We start from the raw sequence: 23,533 nt of genomic DNA, 5'->3' as shown, positions 1-23,533 counted from the left end.
ATGTGAGAAGAACAGTCTTCAGGCAACAGATGCAACAGTTCAAACACAAACCAGCCTTAGCCAAGTGCTCGCTATTTGCCATCACGCCCTTAAAAGTTATAAATACGACTAATTAGTCTGCCGCCTTCTTCAGGCCAGCGAGAGGTAACAGCCTCCCTCAACGCCCATCACCCCATGCCTACACACCCTTCTCATGGGATCGGCATGAGTGCTTAATAAGTGCTAAAACAGACAGGAACACTATATAAAGCCCCTCAGAGATATCTCCATCTCACCACACTTAGCTTTGGTCAATCTTTCTTTTATCATTCCCTCACTCATTAAATAGATTTTAATTGCTGAGATTTCACAGAGTCAACCCCAAGAGTCCAAAAGTTATTCGCTGACTGTCATCAAAAGAGGGCTGCCATTTTTTAATCTGTGTAATTTTATTTCTGGAAGCATGAGCGAACAGGCCAAAACAGAGTCGTCATGTGGGGAGTACGGCAGGGGTGCCCCCTGGTACCCCCTGAGAAAATGGTGGCAGTCCAGCCGGCTTTTCAATCAGGATGTTGGCCTGCCGCCTTTCCTGGAGTCAGGGGACCCTCGGTGGATGGATGTGGACCGGCTCCAGAGGAGTCTGGCAGTCTGCTCCTGGCCAGGGTACATACCCACTCCCCTGTTTGTGCCCTACATCTCTCGGTCGATGCATCATACCAGCCAGGAGATTAGCAAGGAGGAGTACAAGTGGAGGGTCAGTCTGGATGTGGCTCACTTCACCCCCTCAGAGATTTCTCTCAGCGTCAAAGACGGATTCCTGGAGGTTGGAGGTACAGAACATTTGCATACAGCTCTGTTAATTAAACAGCTCCAAAGTTAAACTAATTACTTTTACACACAGGATAGTTTCTACTCTTGATAAAGTATTAATAATCTAATCTATCTAATATTATTATCTCAGAGTTATCTAAATAGAGTTCTCTCACAGTCCACTGAATAAAACCCTTAAAACTAAACACTGATGAGAAGGAAGCTGAATGTAACAAAATTAGAGCGCTGCTTAAATAATGTGCTTGGGGAAATTAAAATCACAGCTCTGTGGCAGAAATTAATTTCTGTGTTGAGTGGTTTCTCTGTGTTGCCTGATTCCTCTGTGTGTCCTCACATTCTTCCCCATAAATGGTAATCCATCCCCAGGGAAACACGAGGAGAGGCCAGACGAGCATGGATTTATTGCCAGATGTTTTACACGGAAATACAGGTATGTAAAGTAAACACTGATATTATTCTGCAGACGATGAAATATCCACAGTTTAAGCTATTCTAAACATCAGTCAACAGTCAGAGTGTCTCACTGAGGGTGTGTTTTTGATAGTATCCGATCTCTAAAATGCTCACTGGGCTGAGAAATTAGATATTATGTACATGAGTTTCAGTATCTGCAACATTGGCACACTGTATGTAGTAATACTCTGTCTTTTTCAGGCTCCCAGCTGAGATCGATGCTACTAAAATTGTATCCACGCTTTCTGTGGATGGTATCCTGACTGTGGAAGCTCCAGTTCCTGAAACCTCCGTTCCTGCTGCCATCACCATACCTATAAAGGTAATTACAACCGGGAAGTTTATTGACATTTAAACTGGAGATTTTCAAGAAAAGCTTTAAACAATATCCCCCAACTGTATCCAATTCATTATTTCTCTTGAGCTTCCACTTCCACTGAAAGGGCCTGGTGTAGAAATTCAGTACTGAGGTGGGCTGTGGAAGCTGAGTCAGCTGACCTTTAATCAAAACCACTCACTAAATTTCACTGCTGACATTTTCTACATACTTATCCACAAATGCAGATGGAGATGGAGGTTACTGAAGAGCGGGAAGAAATCACCCTTGATACAAACCCAGAGATTCCGTCTGCACATGAGGATCATGGGGAAGAGTCTCCACTAGAGGTCCATGGTGATCAAGCCCACCCTGGCAGCTCCACAGCTGGGCTTCAGGAGCATGAAGAGAGGAGGGAACAGGAGGAGGAGACCCATGAAGAGCCAGCTGGTGAGTCCCTCCCTTCAGCGCCTGCAGATGGCGAAGGCACAGAGAGTCTTCCCGATTCTTCTAAGCACCATGAAGCCCTGGAAAGCCAAGAAAGCCCAGACACAGACATGTCCCAACAGCCGGAGCACAAAGAACCAGCCGTGGATGTAGAGATCCAGGTAATGGCAGGCTCAGAAGCCCTGGAAAGCCAAGAAAGCCCAGACACAGACATGTCCCAACAGCCGGAGCATGAAGAACCAGCCGTGGATGTAGAGATCCAGGTAATGGCAGGCTCAGAGGAGGCTGCTGAGGAGATCACCCAGCCTGAGGTGCCAGAGCTGGGCCAAAGTCCAATGAGTGAGGTCCCAAGCCAGGACCTGGAGGCTCCTGAACAACAACACACCAAGTAGACGGACACACAGATATCGCCAAAATGTTGTTCACACCACATGTAATGCATCAGCCTGCATATGCTTGCCTTGCATCAGTTCAACAGATGCATTTTAGTCGATACCTTTATAATAGCCATATAACCATGCTGTGTTTTGAGCTCCAATAAAGCAATAGCATGTGAAAATGTTAAATATTGTACTGGCGTTACTCATCATGTCTACATGTTTTTACATCCTCTCAATCTTAACCTGAATAGTGCTGTCTTTGTCTGAATTTGCAACTGTTTATGAATATGTGATCACATTCATGAGCATCATGCTCACAGCTAACTCCAAAAATACGTGAGTGCAAAATTTAAAAAGTGATTAATCATCATGCGGTTTCAGCTAAGAGGTTTTGACATTAATCAGATACTATACATTTGCACAGCTGTGCATTAGTCACTTCTACATGAGTAACTTGCTCAAGGAGAAACTGGCATGGTTCCAGTTATGCTGTTGCCATGGCAGCACAAGTCCACACATATCATCCGATACCAATAAATATAACAGTTTATGTGAGCTGCACATCACAGAAAGCAGTGCTTTTGTACAGCCAAAACTGTGGGGGCCTTTTTTTTTGTTGTTTCCACAATGTGGCTCCAGTTTGAAAACTTTAAAAATTCAAACTGATCATCCCTCTTGAGTCCAACATACAGAGAAGATTATATTATTTTGCATCACACAACATGCAATGGAATTGCCCCAATTTTTGCACTCACATTCAAAAGCTCTGGCATTGCTGCCTCCATGAGTTCGGCCCATTCTGCAACACACAGCGGTGCCAATCTCACCCAGCACTAAGCCCTCTGCAAATCTGCTGCCCAATTCCTTCTGTTATCCAACAATGACACCACAGGCTCCCTGGATCCCTGGAACCAGGCTGGTGAGTGGCACGGTTCTCAATAAAAGACACAGATGTTAAGACACACTGGGAGACTGGCTGGACATTTTTTATTGCATCAGCCAATACAAAGACATCAACAGAAAAGAAGGCAGGAAACAAACGTCTTTGGCAAAGAAGTCAGTCTGTCCGCACCAAAATCATGCAGCCATCTTCCTGAATGCTCAAATAGAAAAGAAAATGCAAACCATATTGCAAAACCTGGAACACTTCAGATCAATGTTTATAATGAATTGTCACATATTAAAGTATATTTACAATACACTTTGGTAGAATACAGTATTAATGCACACAGTTCACCCTCTAGTGAAGCCACAGGAGGTGACTTACTTGCGTTTCTTGTCAGTTTAAGTGACATTCATTAACTTAAAAGATAACAGTCGAACTGAAGGAAGACACTCAAGTAAATAAAGGCACATTTGTCAAAATTGCTAAAATACTTATTTTTTTAACCAAAGAAATCATATACAATAGATTTTATGCAACTGTACCACAAAATTAGATGTTAATATAAATACAAACATAAATGTGATTCTTGAAAAGTTCACATATGGTGTCATCTTAACTTGCTGGTTGGCTTAAAATGCTATGACTTATAATGCATTAGTGGCCCAACAGCTCTAGCATAACCTCAGGATACATCCACATGTAATATTAAAGCTGCACTAGGCAAGTTCACACACTGAGGGCTCCGTGAGCTGTTTAGGTAACACTTTTTTTATTTTAGGTAACACTTTCACAACTTTTGCATTCAAATAGAGGTAAATAATCAATCAATAAATTATTTATTAAACATTTTAACACACTATAATGTAGTTATATTAAGATTTAAGGACATTTTAGCAACTATAGTATAACTCCTTCAAAGCATTGGTTATTGTGTAACAGTTAACGAATACTTGGTATCATAATGTAACACACATTAATTGCAATCTTATATATTGATATGTCTTCATTAATAAAACATTTTATGACACACTGTGAGGATTTGTTTGTGTGTTATCATTCATCATTATATATTATTACATCTATGTGATACTAACGTAAATGTAATTAACTGTGTATAAACAAGTTATGGATGCTTCACAAAAGGATTTATAATTGTTGATGCAATAATTATAGAGTCCTGCCTCCTCTGGACATGTGTCATTTGTTTTTCAGGTTAAAATGAAAGAGAAGTGAACAAGAATTTCATTAAGGCAAACTATTGCAGCTTGTAAAAAGGTGTATTTTTAGATAAAAAACCTTGCCTGGTGTAACTTTAATATGGACGTCAAAGAAGATCTCCCTATCATATTTTACACATTTTAATTCTAGATGTTTAACAACATGAAGCTGAAGGCCACACATTTCATATCAAACTTCAAATCAACTGTGCTGTTTGAACTGTTATGTCAGTGGGAAGGTGGGGGGTTTAGACCATGGTGGCCTCCTGGGGCTTGGGGACCTCTGCCTCCTGAATGCTGCCACCCTGCGAGCCATCGTTGCTGAAGAGGTAATATGGAGGCGTCTGCCGGGCTTCGATGATGAGGACGCCCTCAGGGGACAAGGAGGCGAAGACTGTCAGAGGGTCCACATCTATCGGGATCCTGGTGAAACGGAAGAGAAGAGGGGATGTGATTCAGGTTTTTTTTTATGCAAGGATACAAGTTTAGATGTAAGAGTAGCAGAAGTTTACTTGGTTGAGACTCTGTAATCTGCTGTGTGCGTTCGGCATGTTTAACTCTCATCCTGCCTACATACAAGTTTAACATACAAGGACTACCAACTGGGGTCCTTGGAGACCCCAAGAATAAACTACTGTAAGAAACAAGCATTATAGCAAAATGTTAACTTATTTCTTCTCAAAACATTATGAGTTATGTAATTAATGTAATCTGAAAAAAACAAGATTATTATTATTTTAGGAAAGTCACAGTTAGTTTAAATTGCAGCTTTTATCCCAAGTACAATCTTTCCACAAAGCCTTCAAAATGACTGACAGAGTGCCCCTTCCCCCCCCGATAGTGTGTGATACTTTAAATTAGGACCCATGAAAAACATGAATTCAATAAATAGCTCCATCTATTAAAATTGCATGGGCGTAATTGGGTCCTTTAGACGGGGGTCCCCCAGGACCCGAATACATTGGTATTTTTAAAAAGCAATGATTAAAACAGAAACAGAAAACAATGATGTGAAGTCATTAGGAACAGATTGATTGACAAAGTAATGAAAAATTGGAATGATAGAATAAAGCACCCGTGAGATATGACAAAAAGTATACCACTGGGGTCTGCTAGTACCCCAGTCGGTAGGATTAAGGTTAAAGGCACGAGTGAGAGGAACAAAATAAGGAGAGCGGTGAGGAAAAACAGTCTAGAGAAACAGTAGTTAGTTCCTGCTGGAGGTCATGCAAAACTATGTGACATTTTCCGCTATAGGAGCCACTGTGCTAACATTGTTAAATGCATGGATTTTTTATTAACACTTTGTCAATACCCGTAAACAGCTTCCAGTCGGATGATGACACCACTGTATGTCCAGGGGGGGAAAAAAAATGACTTGGCTCAGGATTGTGGCTGTTATTAAAAATGTTCACCCTGTCCTCCTCGGCTAGCACTCATTCTACACTCACAAAAACTATCTCACACCAAGGAGATGAAGTGAAAGCCATCCTCAGTTTTCATTATAAAAAATCCTCCTGCTCTGCGACAAAGACGAGGGAGAGAAAACACACAGTTGACCCAGGTGTGAGGTTTGCAAAAATGAAGCCTGAATCCAATTAAAGCGAGTATCTGCTCGCAGAAGTTTAACACTTATAAATTTCCATTGATGTATACTTTCCTAATCGGCTGCTCTCATCTGTCATATAGGCAACTGCTAATTTGTGTCAAGTATATATATTTTTTTCCCTGTTTGCTTCATTTTTTGACACTTCTCATGGTGAAATATTATAGTATTTATTTCCAGAGCAGAGCAGGATAATTGGCTTCCAAAACTTGCAGCAAGATCGGCCAGAACTGCAGCATGTGACAGCTTCATGTTATACAAATGTATAGAGACTTTAGGAACAATGATATCTTGTCATCTTAAAATGTCAAAATGATAAGTATTTAGTTCCAGCTCTTCGAAATAACGCATATATCACTTAATAGAAGCCCTCCAAAGTCTACTGTAGTGGTGCTAAAGTTCAACACATCCAGGCAAACTCTGCTCGTTGTCAGACAGCATAGCCAAATATGGGTATTCTAGGTTTTCTGTGTGAGCAGCCAAGTGTCTTTGGGAGTTAATATAAACATCAGGCTCTGTTGTTAAGAGGAGACTGTAGGTCTGCCCTCCATTTAATTAGAGAAGTCTCTCCACTGGCTTCCCACTCCACTGAGAAATACAAGTCAGAGGGGACAGAGGAGTGAAGACAGAAAGAAAAGGACCTCACCTCACAGAGGCAGACAGACATAGAGGTCGAGTATAGCAACAGTACGTCAAGCCTATTTGTGTAACCAAATACTACATATAATGTCTCATTGAGCTTTACAGGTTAACTTTAATAAAAAGTTCCATACGTAGCCCAAGATCTCTAAAGGGACAAGACAAGGAAAAACTCTCTAAAAAAATGAAGGAACACAAGGAGAAAACTAAAATTAGATTAAAAAAAAAAAGTCCATGGTGACAGGACAACAGGCTGTAATAGGAGCTGTAGGTGGGGGGAAAAGCAATTACAAAAAATAAAAAGAAAGGTGTGACAAAAATAGAAATACAGATTACAAATATAGTCATGACGCAATTATTAGACGAGTTAAAATTTTGACTTGATGATGGCCCTTGATGAAAAGTCAAGGGATCATATAAGTTGTTAAAATTCATTCCTAGGGGCGCCCCGGTGGCTTAATGGTTAAGACGCATAACACATAACCAGAATGTTCATGGCTTGACTCCTGGCCGGATGACCCTTGTCGCATGTCATACCCCTCTCTCTTTATATCCTGAAGTTTCCAGTCAATGCACTACAATGTCTGTCAAATAAAGGCATAAATAGCCAGAAAAAATAACCATTCTGAGAGGAACATCAATGTCTATGCCAAGTTTCAAAGCAATTTATGAGACATTTCAATCAAAATCATAATGTCAATCTCATGATGACGCTAGAAGAAATGTCAGCAGGTCACTTAAGTCAGCAGGCTTCATCCTCCAGGGACCATGACTGTTGGTACTAAATTTCATGGCAATCCATCCAACAGTTGTCCGACAACAATCCGACATTGTCGTCCCTGGATTCATGCTGCTAAGTCCCCCTGTTTAACACTTATAAGTATAATATAAACAATTAATAAATGGTTTATAACACACTATAATATAGTTATAAGCAGAAATAAGGACATTTTAAGTGTTTATTAGTACTTCCTCTATGAAGGCATATTTTATATTATTACAACTGTGATTTATTATATTGTCATCATTATCTGTTTGTCATCATTATCTGTTTATACACCAGCCTTCAGTTATGGGTGCCCACAGGAAGAGCTATACTGCAGTTGTTAACAAATATATAAAAAAATACTTATATCTGCTTATAGTGTCTCATAAATGATTTATTAAATGTTTATGTACTGCTTACAAGTGCAAAATAGGGGGACTCAAAGTAAAGTGTTACCAAAGCCAGTATTTAAAGTTTGTGGAAGCCAGTATTAATATTGAATATTTTTTATCAGTTCCCCGCTCCAGCCACAAACACACATAAACACACAAACACGTACTGTACCTACACATGTTTCAGTATCTATCTCCCTCCACCTTCCTTCAAGGAGCCAATTGCTGTGAAGCAAAGTTGCCCCTTCTGACAAAGTCAAATCACTCAGTCGGCCCATTACTTGGGACTCCGGCAGAAACCTTATCTGTGCAGCTCGGTGAGTTTATTTACCTCTGGCAAGCGCACATTTTATCTCAGACATTGATTTTGTACAACTGCCAAAAAATTGTCCAATATACTTTCCCCCTGCACAGATGCTGAGACAGAGACAGACAAGACAGTGAGACCTGACAGGGTGTGTGTGTGTGTGTGTTAAACATATAACCCATATGTTCCTTCCAACTGATACAGTGCACATATGGACTAAGTACTATAATGTGTCTCATGAGGATAGATACAGAGGAAGAACAAACAGAGATTCCTGAATAACAAGCCGATCTCACTGCAGACTTTCACATACAGTACAAAACATATAGGGGTTACTGTGTAGCTGCTGGGCCACATGACCTCAAGTTTCAAAGCTACCTTTGCTCTCAGGACTGATTTTACAACAACATATTTGGTTAATAACTGACATATTTCCCACTTGTTTGGAAAAACAGAAAAATTAACCCTTGGTCCCTGTTGCACCCTTAAACTTTTACTTTTGATTAATTGAATAACAAGGGTTATCGCCTTCAAACTGTTTGTTTTGTCCGACCAATAGTCCAAAAAACTAAGATATTCAGTTTACTATCACATAAGATGAAGAACTGCCATAAAAATGCTATATTTCTGATAGATTAAAGGTTTTTACATTTTGCTGTCTTTATCTTGTTTTTACATGTGGCAGGTAATTGATAAATGTGTTGATTTGTATTAATCTTTGAAGGATAATGCTGGTGATTTTCCATATTTCTCTTGTTGTCAACAAGCCAACAAGGGAACCATGCGTCACTGCACAAACGTGGGAACGTGGTTCCGTTTACTTCGCTTGTTTACTTAGCTTGTTGTGCTGCATATCACAACCTCTTGACTTTGTACTACGTTGCACATTGTTAAGATGATTCAAGTCAACAGGTTGTGATATATAGAACAACAAGTTAATGAAGCTCTATAAACTGAAAAGTGTTCTGGTGCATGCACAATGGTGTCTGCCTTACACAAAACTACTCTCCAGAGACTGAAAATGTGATTGTTTTTATTACTCTTTGGAGTTTTCTTTAAAGAAACTACCATCATCATAATCTTCATGAAGAAACATGTCACCCAGCGCAACAGTGTGGTTCATTGACATGTTTTTAATAGTTTTTTGGACAACAACAGAGCTGTGTATCCAAAGTCTGATATATGTTATTACTGAGAGCTCTAGGGCTCTTAGGAATAACATATATCAGACTAACATACATCAGACTTTGGATACACACACAATACTTGTAAATAGATTAATTCATTGTTGGTTTTGGCTCCGCAGGAAATTTGTTGACTATAAGAAAAGTATAGAAAATCACCAGCCATATCCTTAATATTTTGCCTTTTTAAAAACTGAAGTACAAATAAAGTTTATTGAAATTATTACAATTTAAGCCAGAATAAAAAACATAGTTGTGCTTCAATTAAAAGTACATTCACAGTCATACAAACTATCCGAAGGAATAATATGTCTGCCCTATGCTCTCTCTTTCTCTCTGTCTCTCATATAACCAGCGTATTTGTGTATTGAGGGCAGTTATTTATATGTGTGCCCTATCCCCCCTCCACCACCACCACCACCACCACCACCACCCCACCACCCTTGCTCTATATATTCTATGTCATTCACTTTAGGTTTTGCCCAGCGGAAGAGCACAGGCCTGATCTCAGAGCTTTCCAATTAAAAGGATTGTGATATGAACAGTGCAGGGCTAGCACAACTGCTTACTAATTAGCCAACAGGAAATTAACAGAACTGGAGTGACGCGCCAGTGAGACGGCGATTCGCACCAGCGATTAGCACTGCTGTTTGAAGTCTTCCCGCTGCCCAATTAAACAGGCAGAGGCGGAGAGCCAGGCAGGTTGTGGAAACTTCTGTGGCCTGTTTGGCTTGGATGACTTACAATATGAAAAGTCTCCTCCTCCTCCTTCTGCTCTACAATACTTATTACAATACTTATCCATGTAGTGCCTGCTTTAATATTCTAGTGTTAGTAAAGGTTGTTTTTTATCAGTGACAGCTATTTGGAGTTGACAAGTTTTGATTGGAGAGTTGCGTGTCCACTCGGAGCTGATATGACTCTGGAGCAGCTGTTCGAAACTATTTTAAGTGAGAGGGGTGGAATGACATAGTATTGACTTTTACACACTTACGAGATAAATAAACATCAATGATACTAGAGCTTCAACGATCAGTCGATAAAACGATTAATCGACGGAGAATTAATCTGTGACTATTTTGATAATCAAATAATCGTTTTAGACATTTTCAGAGTGAAAATGCAAAATATTCACATGTTGCAGCGTCTCAAATGTGATGATTTGAAGCTTTTCTGTGTCATACTTGGTATCAAACTGAGTATCTTTGTATTTTGGACTGTTAATTGAACAAATCAAGACATTAGAAGGCATCAACTTGGGCTGTAAGAAATTAAAAGGTGCAATTCTGACTATTTTCTGACATTTTATGGACCAAAAATTAATCAATTAACTGACAAAATAACCAAGAGATTACTCCATAATGAAGATAATCATTAGTTGCAGCCCTGATAAACACTCAGTGGTTTGATATAAGCAATAAATTGAGATTTCTGATTTTTGAGTCATCTCTAAAATGTAGCATGTTGCATTCAATGTTTGTTAGCAGAAAGTAATGTACATGATATGGACACTACTTCAAAATGCCACCACTTCTTTTATTCCATTGTGGGAATTTATGAGAGCACTATAAAGAGAATAAATTTTACAGAGTACTCTGACACCCGGATTAAATAGTGAACAATAAATATAGTGCGCTATGTAATAAATAGGGAGTGATTTAAGACACACAGTCTTGCCCCACTTCCAGCTTCTGATACATATATATATATAGTTGGATATAACTTTTAGCTCTCAGTGTATCATCTGTTTTTTGTCTGTATTCTAAAGTAAACTGGTATCTACCACTGTAGTGGACAGTTTATTTTGAACACATTGTTGTGTATGTACATTTTTGTATTCAGAAAGGAAGCAAACTTTATATGCATAGTTACAAACAGTATACAAAGTGATTTGCAGAGGGAAGAAAAAAAAAGAGGGACTGAAAGAGACAGTATATATAAGAATATAAAAAATATAAAGTTTGAAATATTATGTGATAAAGTCCAGAAAAAATGACTACAGCTTCCATGAGCCTTTGCCACAGCTACGATATTAAAACCTTATTGGATGTCATTTGTTGGATGCTAACAAAACAATTTTGTTTAAAGTCAGTATGTGCAGATTTTTATGTGATTATAAAATATTTCAGATACTTCTGATAGCAACAGTTTCTGATTAACAACCACAGTGAAAATTGATACAATCTATGTGTTGCTTTCAGCTCGTTTATCTTTGAATCCCGTGGTTAGAATCATGAATGGAGGCTGGATGTTTGTGTCTTTTTTCATACAACAAACTACTGAGACACATCACTGTGAGAAATGTTTAAATCCTACATATGGTGGCTTTAAACTAAAGGTGTGCTCACATTTTACTGTCCAGTTTTGTAGTACATTTATCTTAGCACATGGACAGTATAATGTTTTAGCTTTTTAGAAAGATGAAGATGAAAGAGGCTCTTGATGGGAAAACACACTGTCTGGCTAAAACCATTAAAACAGATGTCAGCAGGAAAATTTGGGCTCACTGTGGCAGTGGTTCCCAATCTTTTTCTTCTTTTGGCTCATTAATATGAAGCCATATCTGCTTGTAGAGAGTCGTGTAATCGAAAAATGATTTTCCTCTCAACAGACCATTTTATTTAATAATTTTAGAGGTTTGAAAATATAAAACTGCTCAATATGTAATCAGGCAAAAGGCTGAGCAGCCTTTTCTCAGCAGCAGATTCTAGCAGAGTTTTGTTTCTTATTACTTTTTCTTGGTAATCATGTCTCGGCCCTTTTCAGGCGCCCCAACCATCAACCACAGCTCTGTAGCATTCGTATTGTATGTGCAATGGCTTAAGCAAACAAGATTTAAGTATATAATGGTAGATATGTAATTTAATTACACGGTAAACGGTCAGTTTAATTTAACACTGCCACCATAAAAATCAAAATGTTGGTAATATTTCTATCAGTCTTCAGCCATTAGGGATAATTTAACGGTTTTCATAGCTCTGAGAAGCCACTTCACGGTCCTATCAGCTCAATGTGTGGACAAACAACTCTCCATTAAACACTTCTATGTTCCATAATGATAAATTATTAGCTCTTGAATATGCGGCATGCGTCATAAATATGATGAAAACTGAAGCTGTTTGTGTCCATAATGAGCAGAAAGCCAGTGAGGAAAACAAGAAGGAGGAGTGAAATTACTCACTGTATCTTCTTTGTGAAATTCTTTGTCACTATGCCTCCTTCTTCTTGCTTCTCTTCATGTTTCCCTGTTTGGAAAAAAAACAATGAGTGAGCCATGCAACCTTAAATAACTTCAGGGATGAGCGTTACACAATAGTTTAGCAAGGTCATGGATCATAAATGGATGTCCTCATCACCAGTTCAATAGGACACTAATCATAAATACCTGTCATGACTCTTTCAAACTTTAAATTTATCCATGGTATTGGAAAGAAATTAAAAAGGTGATGATGACACTAGAATAAAAACAGATTTCATTTGGTGCACAAAGTTTCCATTGCTCAATCCAAATGTGTTTTTGTAATGTGACATTGGGTGGAGTGCAATGAACATGTTGAAATGATGAAACACCCTTTCATTCTCTCAGACATGTTGAACTTGGGGGAGAACAGCTCAGCCTGGAAAGCCCCCTCCTAACCCTCCCTTCCTTCCAGAGCAACAAGCCTGGTCTCTTCCCCGCACTGTTTATGGCCGTTCTATCTCTCGGGCCTGCTAGCAGCTGCTCTGGGGCTGCTAAATGTCAACGCCGCCGCCAGCAGTGTGGCCTGCCCCACCCCTCAACCCCCATCCAGCTCGACTATGCGCTACCCTATACCCCCCCAGTGACGTCTCTGCCTGCCGAAAGTGCTGGACTCCACCAGAGATCCAGACTGGAATATGTAAAGCTCCAGAGAGGACTGAGCTACAATCACCGGTGAAGTCATGGGATTATTATATAAACCTCACCATGACTTAAGAAGTCAAACTGCTCCCCTGATTATCTCTATAAGATTTTTCATGAATAACGGAGGTTTGGGCAGAGAGTATCCTCTCCTTGTTTTCAAGGCTTTTTATGACAGAGATACCAAATTCCAGATGCTCTGTGTAATATGTTCTGGGAGGAGTGATGACAGACAGTGTGTTATCGTAACGGATAACGCACTAAAAAGGTTTTCTGCCTGTACAAATATCAAGGACAGGGCTGTAGCTTTCACATTTGCAGACGCAGGATGATGTTTTTTGATACAACTTTTGTTGCGGGGAAAGAAGGAGGTTTATGTGTTTCCTTCTGTCTATTTTGCAAGACTTGGATAGACGTAGAAATCAAGGATAGAACATGCTTCTGAAGGCTACATATGCTGCAACTAACAATTGATTATTCTGCCAATTATTTTCTTGATTTGTCTATAAAACACCAGAAAACAGTGTACAATGTCTATCACAATATCCTCAAATGTTAAAATGCCAAAAATATTCAATTAATTATAATGTAAAACCAAGAAAAGCAGTAAATTCTCAAATTTAAGAACCTTGAACCATCAAATATTTGGCATTTTTGTTTAAATAATGACTTAAATGTTTATTTTATTATCAAAATCCTTGTTAATTAATTTTCTTTGAATTGATTATTCAATTGATGGTTGTATCTCTCATGTGAATGTATATTTCTTTTCCATTTCAAACTCGACTCATGACACTAAATTTAACCAATCAGTCACACAAGTTGTTGTTTGGGATTAAGCCTGTTTGACTAACCCATAAGGTCCTTTCCTACGTAGATCCACAGAAACATTTACACAACCTCCAGCCTTATGAATCACTTTGCTGACTGGAATTGTTCGATTTAACTCAGAGATTTGTTGTCACTTAAGTAGACTTTGACCTGATGTTTGAATACATAGTATAAGGACAGCTGTCCAATCAAAGGTTTACTTCAGTGATTTAGTACTGTTGGGGGACTTACAAGAGTAAGATTAACAAAACAATGATGAACATTGAAGCAGGAGAGGACGAGGTATGCTGATGTTTAGTCTCCGGTATGGGTCACTTGATCCTACATTTCCTATAATGCAACTTGATGCTCTTTCAAGACCCACCTCTCCAGTTTTAACACAGACTTTCTGTTATGAATTTTGTTTAGTGCTGCAACTAAAGATTATCTTCATTATTGATTGATCTGTTGATTATTTTCTTGATTAATCAATTAGTTGTTTGGTCTACAAGATGTCAGAAAATGGTAAAAATGGTTAAAAATAAAAAAAATGGTTGATCGTTGTTTCCCGAAGCCTAAGGTGACGTCCTCAAATGTCTTGTTTTGTCTGACCAACAGTCCACAACCCAAAGATATTCAGTTTAACCAAAAAATATTCACAACTGAGAAGCTAGAATCAAAGACTTCTGGCATCTTAAAAAATGTGATCACAGTGATTATCAAAATAGTTGCTGAATAGTTTTCTGTCAATCGACTAATCGTTGCAGCTCTAATTTTGAGTCTAAAGCCCAAGCCAATATAACTCTGATGATATCATTAGTGTTATTCTCTTCTTACTTTGAAAAAGCTTCCTCCAGAGCCACAGAGGAAATCAAAAAATCAATTTTTGTGACATGTAAACTGAACATAAGTAAGTTAATTGGTGGATGGTCCTTCTAAAAGCCTAAAATTAAAGAGTCCTTGACAAGAAGATTCTTAAAAATCAAGAAGTTGTATCACTCTTGATGATGTTTATGTTGGTTGGTTACTGGTTTGAACTTTAGGGTCTTTCTATTGGAACTTTTGGCCATGCTGAGCCAAATCATGCCACATTGATTTGCGTTTCCATTACCAGTTTGTTGCCAAGTTGTGCCGAGTCACGCCAGAGATGGACTATCTCTGGAGTCGGGCCAAGTTGAGTTCAGTACAAAACCTCTAAAAGTGCTGATTAAAAGCTCAGCAACCACCATTATGAAACCAGATTTTAACGTTAAAAGTTTGTTAATTTACCCATTAATAAAGATGGAATTACAGTATTTATTAATGGGGTTTTTAGGTGGATGCATTGAAATGAATTAAGGTATTCTTAATGTATTAATTTATACCTTAAAATGCCTTAATTTTTATAATTAAGGTGAATTATCAGTGCAAGTCACTTTGCAAAAAAAAGCAACTGATTTGGTCAGTGACAACAATCAGCTGGACCGTTCCGTGTTAGGAAATTGTTGGTTCACGTAGTGAGCACCGCTAGCCTCAAACATTCATGTATCACACTCCCCAGTCACACGTTTAAAACGGGGTCGAGTCACCATGGCAGGCAGGCCCAACATGGCGCTGATTGAATGACCCAACTGGCATACCAACAATGTGTTTATAAAAAACTCAGAGTTAGGGGGCCTGCTCTCCTCTGTGCTCCCTTCAGTGCGGGGTATCCCTGGAATTTGTCTGTCTTTTGAAGCACGGACATGAGGAAGCAAATTTCTACAAGATTTAGTGACCAAGCTTGAACGTGATACCAGCGGAGACAGAAGCTGCACAAGGCCTTCTGGGTAAAAGTCTGGTCCTATTTCCAGAACATTCTCTCCTGTGTTTAATGGCAGCGAGTGGCTTGTCTTATTGTAAACAGAGACTGTTGTCACGGGCCTTGCCTTAAATCTAAATCGAGCTCATGTGTGACTGCGGGAGTGATTCTCCAGGAATCTGAAACAGGTGTCTAAGCTTGAGGATCTGCCTGCCAGCGTGCAAGTCCCAGTCCCCAAAATCTGTCCAGCTCACTCCATATCAAGACTCATTAACGATGAGACCATGTTACACTGCCGAGGCTTTCATTGTGCTGCTTCGAATCTGCTGCCAAACTAAAAGAGATGATCTTTCTTGGCCAGATTTGAACGAGAATCCTCAGAGATGCTCAGTAAGATGTTGTTTATGCTTTGTTTCAATAAAATCTGCTTGGCTCTGGCACTTTGATTTGGCTGCACTCCTGTTATTTAAACAATTAATTTTAGACTTCAATAGAGCTGCGAAGATTAGTCAATTGATTGGTTGTTTGACAGAAAATGAATTGTCAACTATTTTCATAATTGATTCATCGTTTAGGGGCACTTTTCATGAAAAAAATGCCTTAAATGTGTATATTTTCTGGTTTTATTACTTCTGTGATAATAAACTGAACATCTTTGGGTTGTGGACTGACAAGTCGAGATATTTTAGGTTGCATCTTGTTCTTTGAGAACAACAGTGATCAACATTTTCACCATTTTCTGACATTTTATAGACCAAACGATTAATCAAGGAAATAATCAACAGATTAATTGATAATGAAAATAATCGTTAGTTGCAGCCCTCAGACTATTTTGTGATTTTAAATGTATTTTACTTGTACATGTGGACGTTTGTCTTGCATGTTTAAGACGTTTTGTCTAAATGTGACTAACTGGTGAAAGTTAACTACAAATAAAAACACATTAAACAGGACTGTTGTTGAGACTTTTGAAATATCGAGGTCAGAAGTCTAAACTCCCTCTGCATAATCCCACCTCCTTAGGTCGGTTTTGACTTGCCACCCAAAACAATCTTGTAAGATTTCCTAATTATTTATTATTTTAAATATGCCGTAACTGTTTAATTATATTTTCTGTCAATTTATAATCACTTTAAACTGCTTTTACACTTATTTGTGGTGGAAAAATAAGAAATGATTTTGCCTTGAAATGTGTAATTTCTATGTAATTATATAAAGTAAATCCCCCAAATTATGCTGGGTATATACTGAGGGCATGACCTCCATGTCCTCAATGGCAGCTACAGTCCAGCAGATAATGTTTTTCACAACACAATGTAGGCCTATCTGTGTACCTGTCCTGTTTATACTCTATTTAAAGCGGTTTCTATGCAACTTTTCAATGTAATTTTTCATTCTGATTATTTAATTGTTGTCTGTAAAAGCACTTTGGAAAGTATGTGTTGTTTTTAGATGCACACTATAAATAAAACTCATTCGTATTCTGCACTGATGTTTGTCACAGTGGCAAGTTGTCTTGAGGCTCACTTTGACCTCGAGTCACAGCAGTCAAAATTGCCTTTTCTTCCATTTATCCATACAGGTTTAGCCATCAAAACAACCTCACAACTCACCTGACACTTCTACAAATCCATCTCTCGTTTTGACGTTTAATTCCTCTGGTTTAAAGCTGTGGACGTTCACACAAACTTTCCAGGGCTCGCCCCCGGTGGTGATGGGGGAGCTCCGGGAGGAGGGCTCGTTGTACCTGCTGGTGTACAGCGTGGGGCCTCCCTGGGACTGGCGCGGGGGGAAACCTGTGCGTAAACTGCTGCTGAAGGGCGAGGAACTGAGGCGTGTGCCTAACCGGCCCGGCCGAGCCCAGCCCGGCCAGTCCATTGCGAGATCATCGGGGAAAGGTGGCATCCCAAACTCATCTTCCATAAACCGAGGTCCGAGCTGATCCCTGAATGGAGACTGCTCTCTGAACGGCGATTCTCCAAACGGATCCCTGGGAAACCTCTGTCGGTTTCCCATCGTGTAGAAGTCTCCCTCTGCCATGTCCAGCTGAGGTCTAAACCTGAGAAAGTTCAGCTGTTTACGCGAAAACAACCCTAACACAAAATCTTTTCCTTTTTCAAACAGGACCACCCAAATCTATGTGTAGCAAAACTTTTATCTCTTTCGGATTACGTGCATCACCGTTACGCAATCGGTCACCTGTTGATCCAACAACAAACACTTAAGAGGACTAACTTTCTAACGCCTTCAAAGGAACTGATCTAATTCCTTCTGGCTGTGGGTTTTATACTGGGTAGCGATTTCCCAGACGATGAGTCGGCACAGGGCAAGTGTCTGGAAAGTGCTGGGAGGATCTGGAGATCATGCACACTGCAAAAAAAATACCAATTTGCGAAGTAATACCGCAACTTAAACACTTAAAAGTCCTTAAAACAAGAGGAAACTGTTCCTGTTATGATTCACATCAGCGTTTTCAGCTGTTTATTAGAGTCAAATTACATGTCAAGACTTTAATAAGGATTACATGACTTGCTACGGTGGATATTTTTTGCAGTGCATGCGCAACAGCTGACCAAAAGACCAGCCTTCCTTTTACCAAATTAAGTCGCTCTCCACATGTCACTCACACAGAGTTGGAGCTCCCTCCTCTTTGTGACTCACTGGCTTTTTAATAGAAAATAACGCAGAGCTTCAGGTCAAACACACTGATGTCACTGTACGGATAAAACAAAACCACTAAGAAGTCAACTTTGTGAGGTTAAATCATCTGTTTGTTTGAACACAAGAGAAAACTGCGATTGCGTTTTTTTATTCAGAACATGATTTTATATACTAGCTTATTCTGAACACGCAGTGAAAGGGAAGGGAAAGTTGATTTCATGGAGGTTTATGGCGGGGACAATTCAATTTCCAGGTGACACATTATTACAACGCGAGTTCACACTGACACAAGAATAAATGTGACAGTATGAAAAACATGTGTTTTTGCAATATGCTGGTCCATATGGGAAACGGGAGAGTAGCCTATGCATAATTTTAACACCAAAACACTGGATCACTATTGCTATATGAGCTTCTTATTGGAATTTTTCAAGATAACAAAAGACATGATCAGAGGGATCTTCAGCACAAAGACATCTAGAGTCCATTGATTGATGCGTAACTGGCATCTTTTCCTCTTCCACATCAACACCATTTTAACACATCCAAGGCCCAAATATCACATTCTGTAAATGAAATCATCACATCCTTTGAATAATTTATACAATGCAGATGCATATTTACACCACAGTAATTACATATTCGACATTATTTTGCACAAGAACTAATGTAAACTTTACATTGTGAGATGGGGAGAGGTGCCCATCCATAAAGTTTATCAACATGACTGCACAAATCTTCCGCTAGCACATAGTCAACACTGGTTGAAGTCATCATCCTCTTATACTTTATGACTTTATGACTTTTGTGCCAGGTTCCTTCCTATTCCAGCGTTATATTTCCCTCATTCGTTCATTTTACTTGACATTCAGGGAAATAAGCTGCAAGTATTGAGTGCATAGAGAGCAGTCTGTCAGGCTTGGAGCAGTTACACAGACAGGATGACGGATACAAAATCAGAGAAATATGACTCTTAATTATGTGGAAAGGCAGTTTCAGACTTCTGCAGATTCAAACTCTGCAGTCAAAGCAGCCGCAAAATTAACTTTAAAGGAATAGTTGGAGATTTGGGGTAATAATCACTTTCTTGCTGAGAGTTAGCTGAAAAAATTGATACCGCTTTCATGTTTGTTTCATAATATGAAGTTATCATCATTAGCTGCTTGGCTTAGCTTATTAAAAAGACCGGAAACAGAGGGAAACAGCTAATTTGGCTCAGTCCGCATGTAAGAAAATCAACCTACCTCTAAAACTATCTTTTTTTTGTTTAATTTGTACAAAAACCAAAGTGTATAGAACAAGTTATGGTTTTACAAAACATCATGTGTTAGACTGTCTGCTAGCACATAACACAACTGCACTTGAAAAATGAGGAAAACTTTCTACAAAGCAAAGAATACAAAGCAGCAACCTTCTGCCTTTCTTTATTCTTTGACCTCTATTGAGTTTTAACAAATATTTAAAAAAAAAAAAAATCCAAAAATATAAAAACTTGGATTGCCAGAGAAATAGTCTTGTGGCAAGCTAACCTCCCTACAAAATAGGACCTTATATCCATTATGATTAAACAAACATGAGTCTTACAGTTCTGTTACGGCAGAATCTTCTCTCAAATTCTTGTTGCCGGGTTAAACATTTTCAGCTCTGTTCAGAATATCTAGAGAAATATCAGATGATGAAGAGGACGCAGCTCAGTGCCGTTAATGTATTAGACAACAAACATAATTTTAAACAACCAGTTTTCAGATTAAACCTTACAAAACAACACTGTCAAACCCACAGCCAACAGTAAACCTGCCAGCAGATTAGCTCAAGAGTCTCTCATTTCCATCTTTATGCTAAGTTTAGTGAACCGGCTCCTGGCTGGTGCTTCATATTTAGCAGACAACTATAAGAGTGGTACTATTCTTATCTACCTCTCTGCAAGAAAGCAAATGCACATATTTTCCAAAATGTCAAACTATTCCTTTTTTGTTGTTGTGTTTTTTTTTTTAAGCACCCAAAACAAAAGGTCAGACAGGAAGGAGCTTTTCTGCAATTCCAGTTTGTGCTCCTTCTTTATTTGAAAACACTGCCTTCTAATTTGAGGTTTATGTGTGAGTCAGGTGGCAAAACCAAAAGGAATTATTTACAACATACCAAAAATAAATTACAGCAGTGTCATAACTATAAATTGACAGTGTTGCATAGAAAGATTGACCACTACTGATAGGGACAACAAACCAATAAATATTAAATAAGTAATAAATATGTATGCTTCTGCACAATTCAAAACTTGACCTTCTGTGTTCATGTAACACTGGAAAAAAAAAAAAAAATCAGTGGCTATATGTGTTTGGTTCTAGTCTTGTAGCAGGAAAACATTACTCAAGTATATTAAGATTCAATGTTATTCATAAGTTCTGACTTATTTTCAGTTTGTTGCGACCAAGTGAGGTGCAGTTTTTTCTTCCTGTGCTCGCTTTTTAATCTAATGTATCAAATAAACAAAACTCTGAGACTAACACATGCAGTATAATAACTACAGACAATCTAAGATGAAAAATTAAGCATTGAAGTCGATAAAATGTCTATTACTTTTATCTTTAAAGTATCTTTTTTGCAATTGTTTTCATTTTGAGATGTCAAGGAAATACCTCTGCAGACACTGAGGATTTTGTCAGAACAAATCCTCCTCCCTGTCCCTGCGCAATATTTCAATCGCTCTCTGTTGTATTACATGGACTGACATTTCAATTGTTTTCCACTTGATCAGAGGATAAATTAATTTGACATTTGAGCTGACAGGCTGTTTGCTCGCTGTCAGGCCACCCTCACCGTTTCATTTTTCAGAGAAAACACGTCTGTTCCCCACCTTGTGAAATGCTGAGATCAGAGCAATAAACCGTTTCCTTATTCCTGATAACGATCCCTCTGAAGCCATTTGTAAACACTCGGATCAAATGGCCGAAATGTTACCTCGATTCTTCACTTCATGGTGCAAAACCTAGAACATGCTGTCCTGTGAAACTCTGCCTTTCAAGAGTTCAATGTTCACCCAGTGCATCTGCACCTGCATATGGCCGAAACATATATTGCAAGATAAAACAATTATGGGAATTAAGTAGTTTCAACCCATTAAAAAATAAATATTAAATTTACAGTTTTAAAGCATTTAAAGTAATAATTTAATGGGAAGTGCACAGGCATAAAAATAAGGATCTAAGTTGACCAAATACAATAAATGTGTTTCCCTCTATGTGATATTGTAAATATCTAAGAGATGAACAGTCTCAGGCCATTGTGAGTGCTGATGCAAGAGGATGCTGTACATGAACAAAACAAACAAAGACATTCGGTCTCCAGTGGTCTCTGTGGGCAGAGTGAACAAGACTGCCTCAATGAAAGACATGGTTGGACCCCTGCTGGGACATTTCCACTCAAGCGTCAAAGACGAGCACGGAGACGCACACAGTCGATTGTTCCAACATCCGCTGTCCTCGCTCTCAACTGGAAACACGGCAGATGTTTCTGTCCCGTAATGTTCTCTGGGAAACCTAATGCCTGGTTTTGTTGCGTTTGTTCAGTGAACTGCGGCTCCGGCTGCGACTGCGGGTCCCAAAGATTGAGTTCCAGGATGAACTACGACTGTAGCTCCTGTAGGAGGAGTAACTGTGGCTCCGGCTCCTGCTCCGGCTCATGCTGTGTATCGGGCTGCGACTGCGGCTACGCGTGAAGAGGCTGCTCCAGGATGACACGCTGGTCGATCGGCTGCTGGAAGAAGGACTGGGTCTGAAGTATGGGATGGGGCGCTTCCTGGCACTGTGAGGAGCCAAATAGATATAGATTTTTATATATGAACAATGGGTCGAATGACTATGTTTAATGTGAAAGAACCCACAAAGAATTTTCCACCCAACTGCAATCCACTTCAGCTCTATGGAGCGTTTTAGTGTCTTTCAGCTCATTGGTTTGAGTTTACAGACCGCAACATTACTGTTTTGGCTCACTCTCACTCCCCTCATTGTCATTTTCAGTCGCAGCAGGCAACTGTTTCAGTGAAAAAGTTCTAAAAAACCACTGTACACTACCTGCTCAGCACCAAACAGCAAACAGACACAGTTAGAGATGAGCTGGTGAACATAATGTGACATTTAGCATCTAAAGAGACAGATACTTTCCTCAGGAGGCAAAAACAGCTAAAAAGAGAGTGAATATGAGATTTAAAGTTGTCAGGTGGACATAAACATGACTCCAAATGAATAATAGTATTGCTGCATATCTAACGGATAGGTAAGTAAGCAACTGTTTGCCATATCAACTTAGAAGGTGATAAAAAGTCAGGGTGTCGTGGCCAAGTGGCCAAAAGCATCAATTAATGGAAGTTTAAAGCTAATAGATTTTTTTGGTCATTATAAAGATGTTATAGCTCATTTCTTACCAAAAAAGTGCCTATTTACACATCCAGCAGATGACATTTTGGACATTTGTAAAAAAGACTTTTGCTTTAAGAAATACTGGCTGGGATAGGTAAATAAGCTTATCGAGCTGTTCTACGGAAATGTCGAAAGCGGTGCGACAGGATGCGGAAGCAGGGTTAGTGGAGAGCAAGCTAGGCTAACTGCTAACCCCTACAAACCGGCAGTTCCAACAATCATGCTGGTTAATGTTCATTCTCTGGACAGCAAAATGGATTATATAACCCCCCTATCAGTGCTGGTCACTCGTTGACATGCATGACATGCCAGTTTTCTTTTTCTCTTGGGATTTATAGGTTTGTTATTATTTTTAAGGGAACCTTTAGATATATCTTTTCTGTTGTTGCACTGTTGTGGGCCGGGAGGAACAGCATTTTGTTTTTTGTGTATGCAAATACACAAGAAATTGACAATAAACTAGATCTTGAATCTTGAATCTTGAATTAACATGTCATGCTTCTGGCCACCTGATGTATGTAAGTCCAGCATTCACTCCTCTTCCAGCTCAGTTTTGTTCTCCACATAACCAGGAAAATATCTGT

The 23,533-nt window shown here is 39.1% G+C and overlaps 3 protein-coding genes across 3 annotated transcripts in view; 1 reads left to right on the top strand and 2 right to left on the bottom strand.

The window, feature by feature from the left end:
* Positions 1–228: 228 nt before the first annotated feature.
* On the top strand, positions 229–1,665 carry si:dkey-1k23.3 (heat shock protein beta-1). The gene is made up of 3 exons (XM_067570593.1): positions 229–809; positions 1,177–1,240; positions 1,465–1,665. The coding sequence occupies exons 1-3, from the start codon at positions 443–445 to the stop codon at positions 1,616–1,618; spliced, it is 585 nt and encodes a 194-aa protein (XP_067426694.1). The 5' UTR covers positions 229–442; the 3' UTR covers positions 1,619–1,665.
* Positions 1,666–3,376: 1,711 nt separating this feature from the next.
* On the bottom strand, positions 3,377–18,131 carry hspb8 (heat shock protein b8). The gene is made up of 3 exons (XM_067570580.1): positions 17,487–18,131; positions 12,585–12,648; positions 3,377–4,932 (listed from the first exon to the last, which is right to left on the bottom strand). The coding sequence occupies exons 1-3, from the start codon at positions 17,911–17,913 to the stop codon at positions 4,758–4,760; spliced, it is 666 nt and encodes a 221-aa protein (XP_067426681.1). The 5' UTR covers positions 17,914–18,131; the 3' UTR covers positions 3,377–4,757.
* srrm4 (serine/arginine repetitive matrix 4) overlaps positions 18,001–23,533 on the bottom strand; it is a 68,040-nt gene continuing 62,507 nt past the window's right edge. The window contains exon 13 of the mRNA XM_067570567.1: positions 18,001–22,335. Coding sequence (XP_067426668.1) covers positions 22,071–22,335 — 265 coding nt within the window. The 3' untranslated portion in view covers positions 18,001–22,070. The remainder of the gene's footprint in view (positions 22,336–23,533) is intronic.

Source organism: Thunnus thynnus, chromosome 2, assembly GCF_963924715.1.
Source record: "Thunnus thynnus chromosome 2, fThuThy2.1, whole genome shotgun sequence".
Lineage (NCBI taxonomy): Eukaryota > Metazoa > Chordata > Actinopteri > Scombriformes > Scombridae > Thunnus > Thunnus thynnus.
Note: the sequence above shows the minus strand (reverse complement) of the source record. Positions and strands in the feature narration are given on the sequence as shown.

Excerpts from the sequence above, each read along its gene's own strand:
- si:dkey-1k23.3 (XM_067570593.1), top strand. The coding sequence starts at position 443 with ATGAGCGAACAGGCCAAAACAGAGTCGTCATGTGGGGAGTACGGCAGG. Across the intron at positions 810-1,176 it reads CGGATTCCTGGAGGTTGGAG|GGAAACACGAGGAGAGGCCA; the intron begins GTACAGAACATT and ends ATCCATCCCCAG. Across the intron at positions 1,241-1,464 it reads TGTTTTACACGGAAATACAG|GCTCCCAGCTGAGATCGATG; the intron begins GTATGTAAAGTA and ends TGTCTTTTTCAG.
- hspb8 (XM_067570580.1), bottom strand. The coding sequence starts at position 17,913 with ATGGCAGAGGGAGACTTCTACACGATGGGAAACCGACAGAGGTTTCCC. Across the intron at positions 12,649-17,486 it reads TGGATTTGTAGAAGTGTCAG|GGAAACATGAAGAGAAGCAA; the intron begins GTGAGTTGTGAG and ends TTTTCCAAACAG. Across the intron at positions 4,933-12,584 it reads AATTTCACAAAGAAGATACA|GATCCCGATAGATGTGGACC; the intron begins GTGAGTAATTTC and ends CCGTTTCACCAG.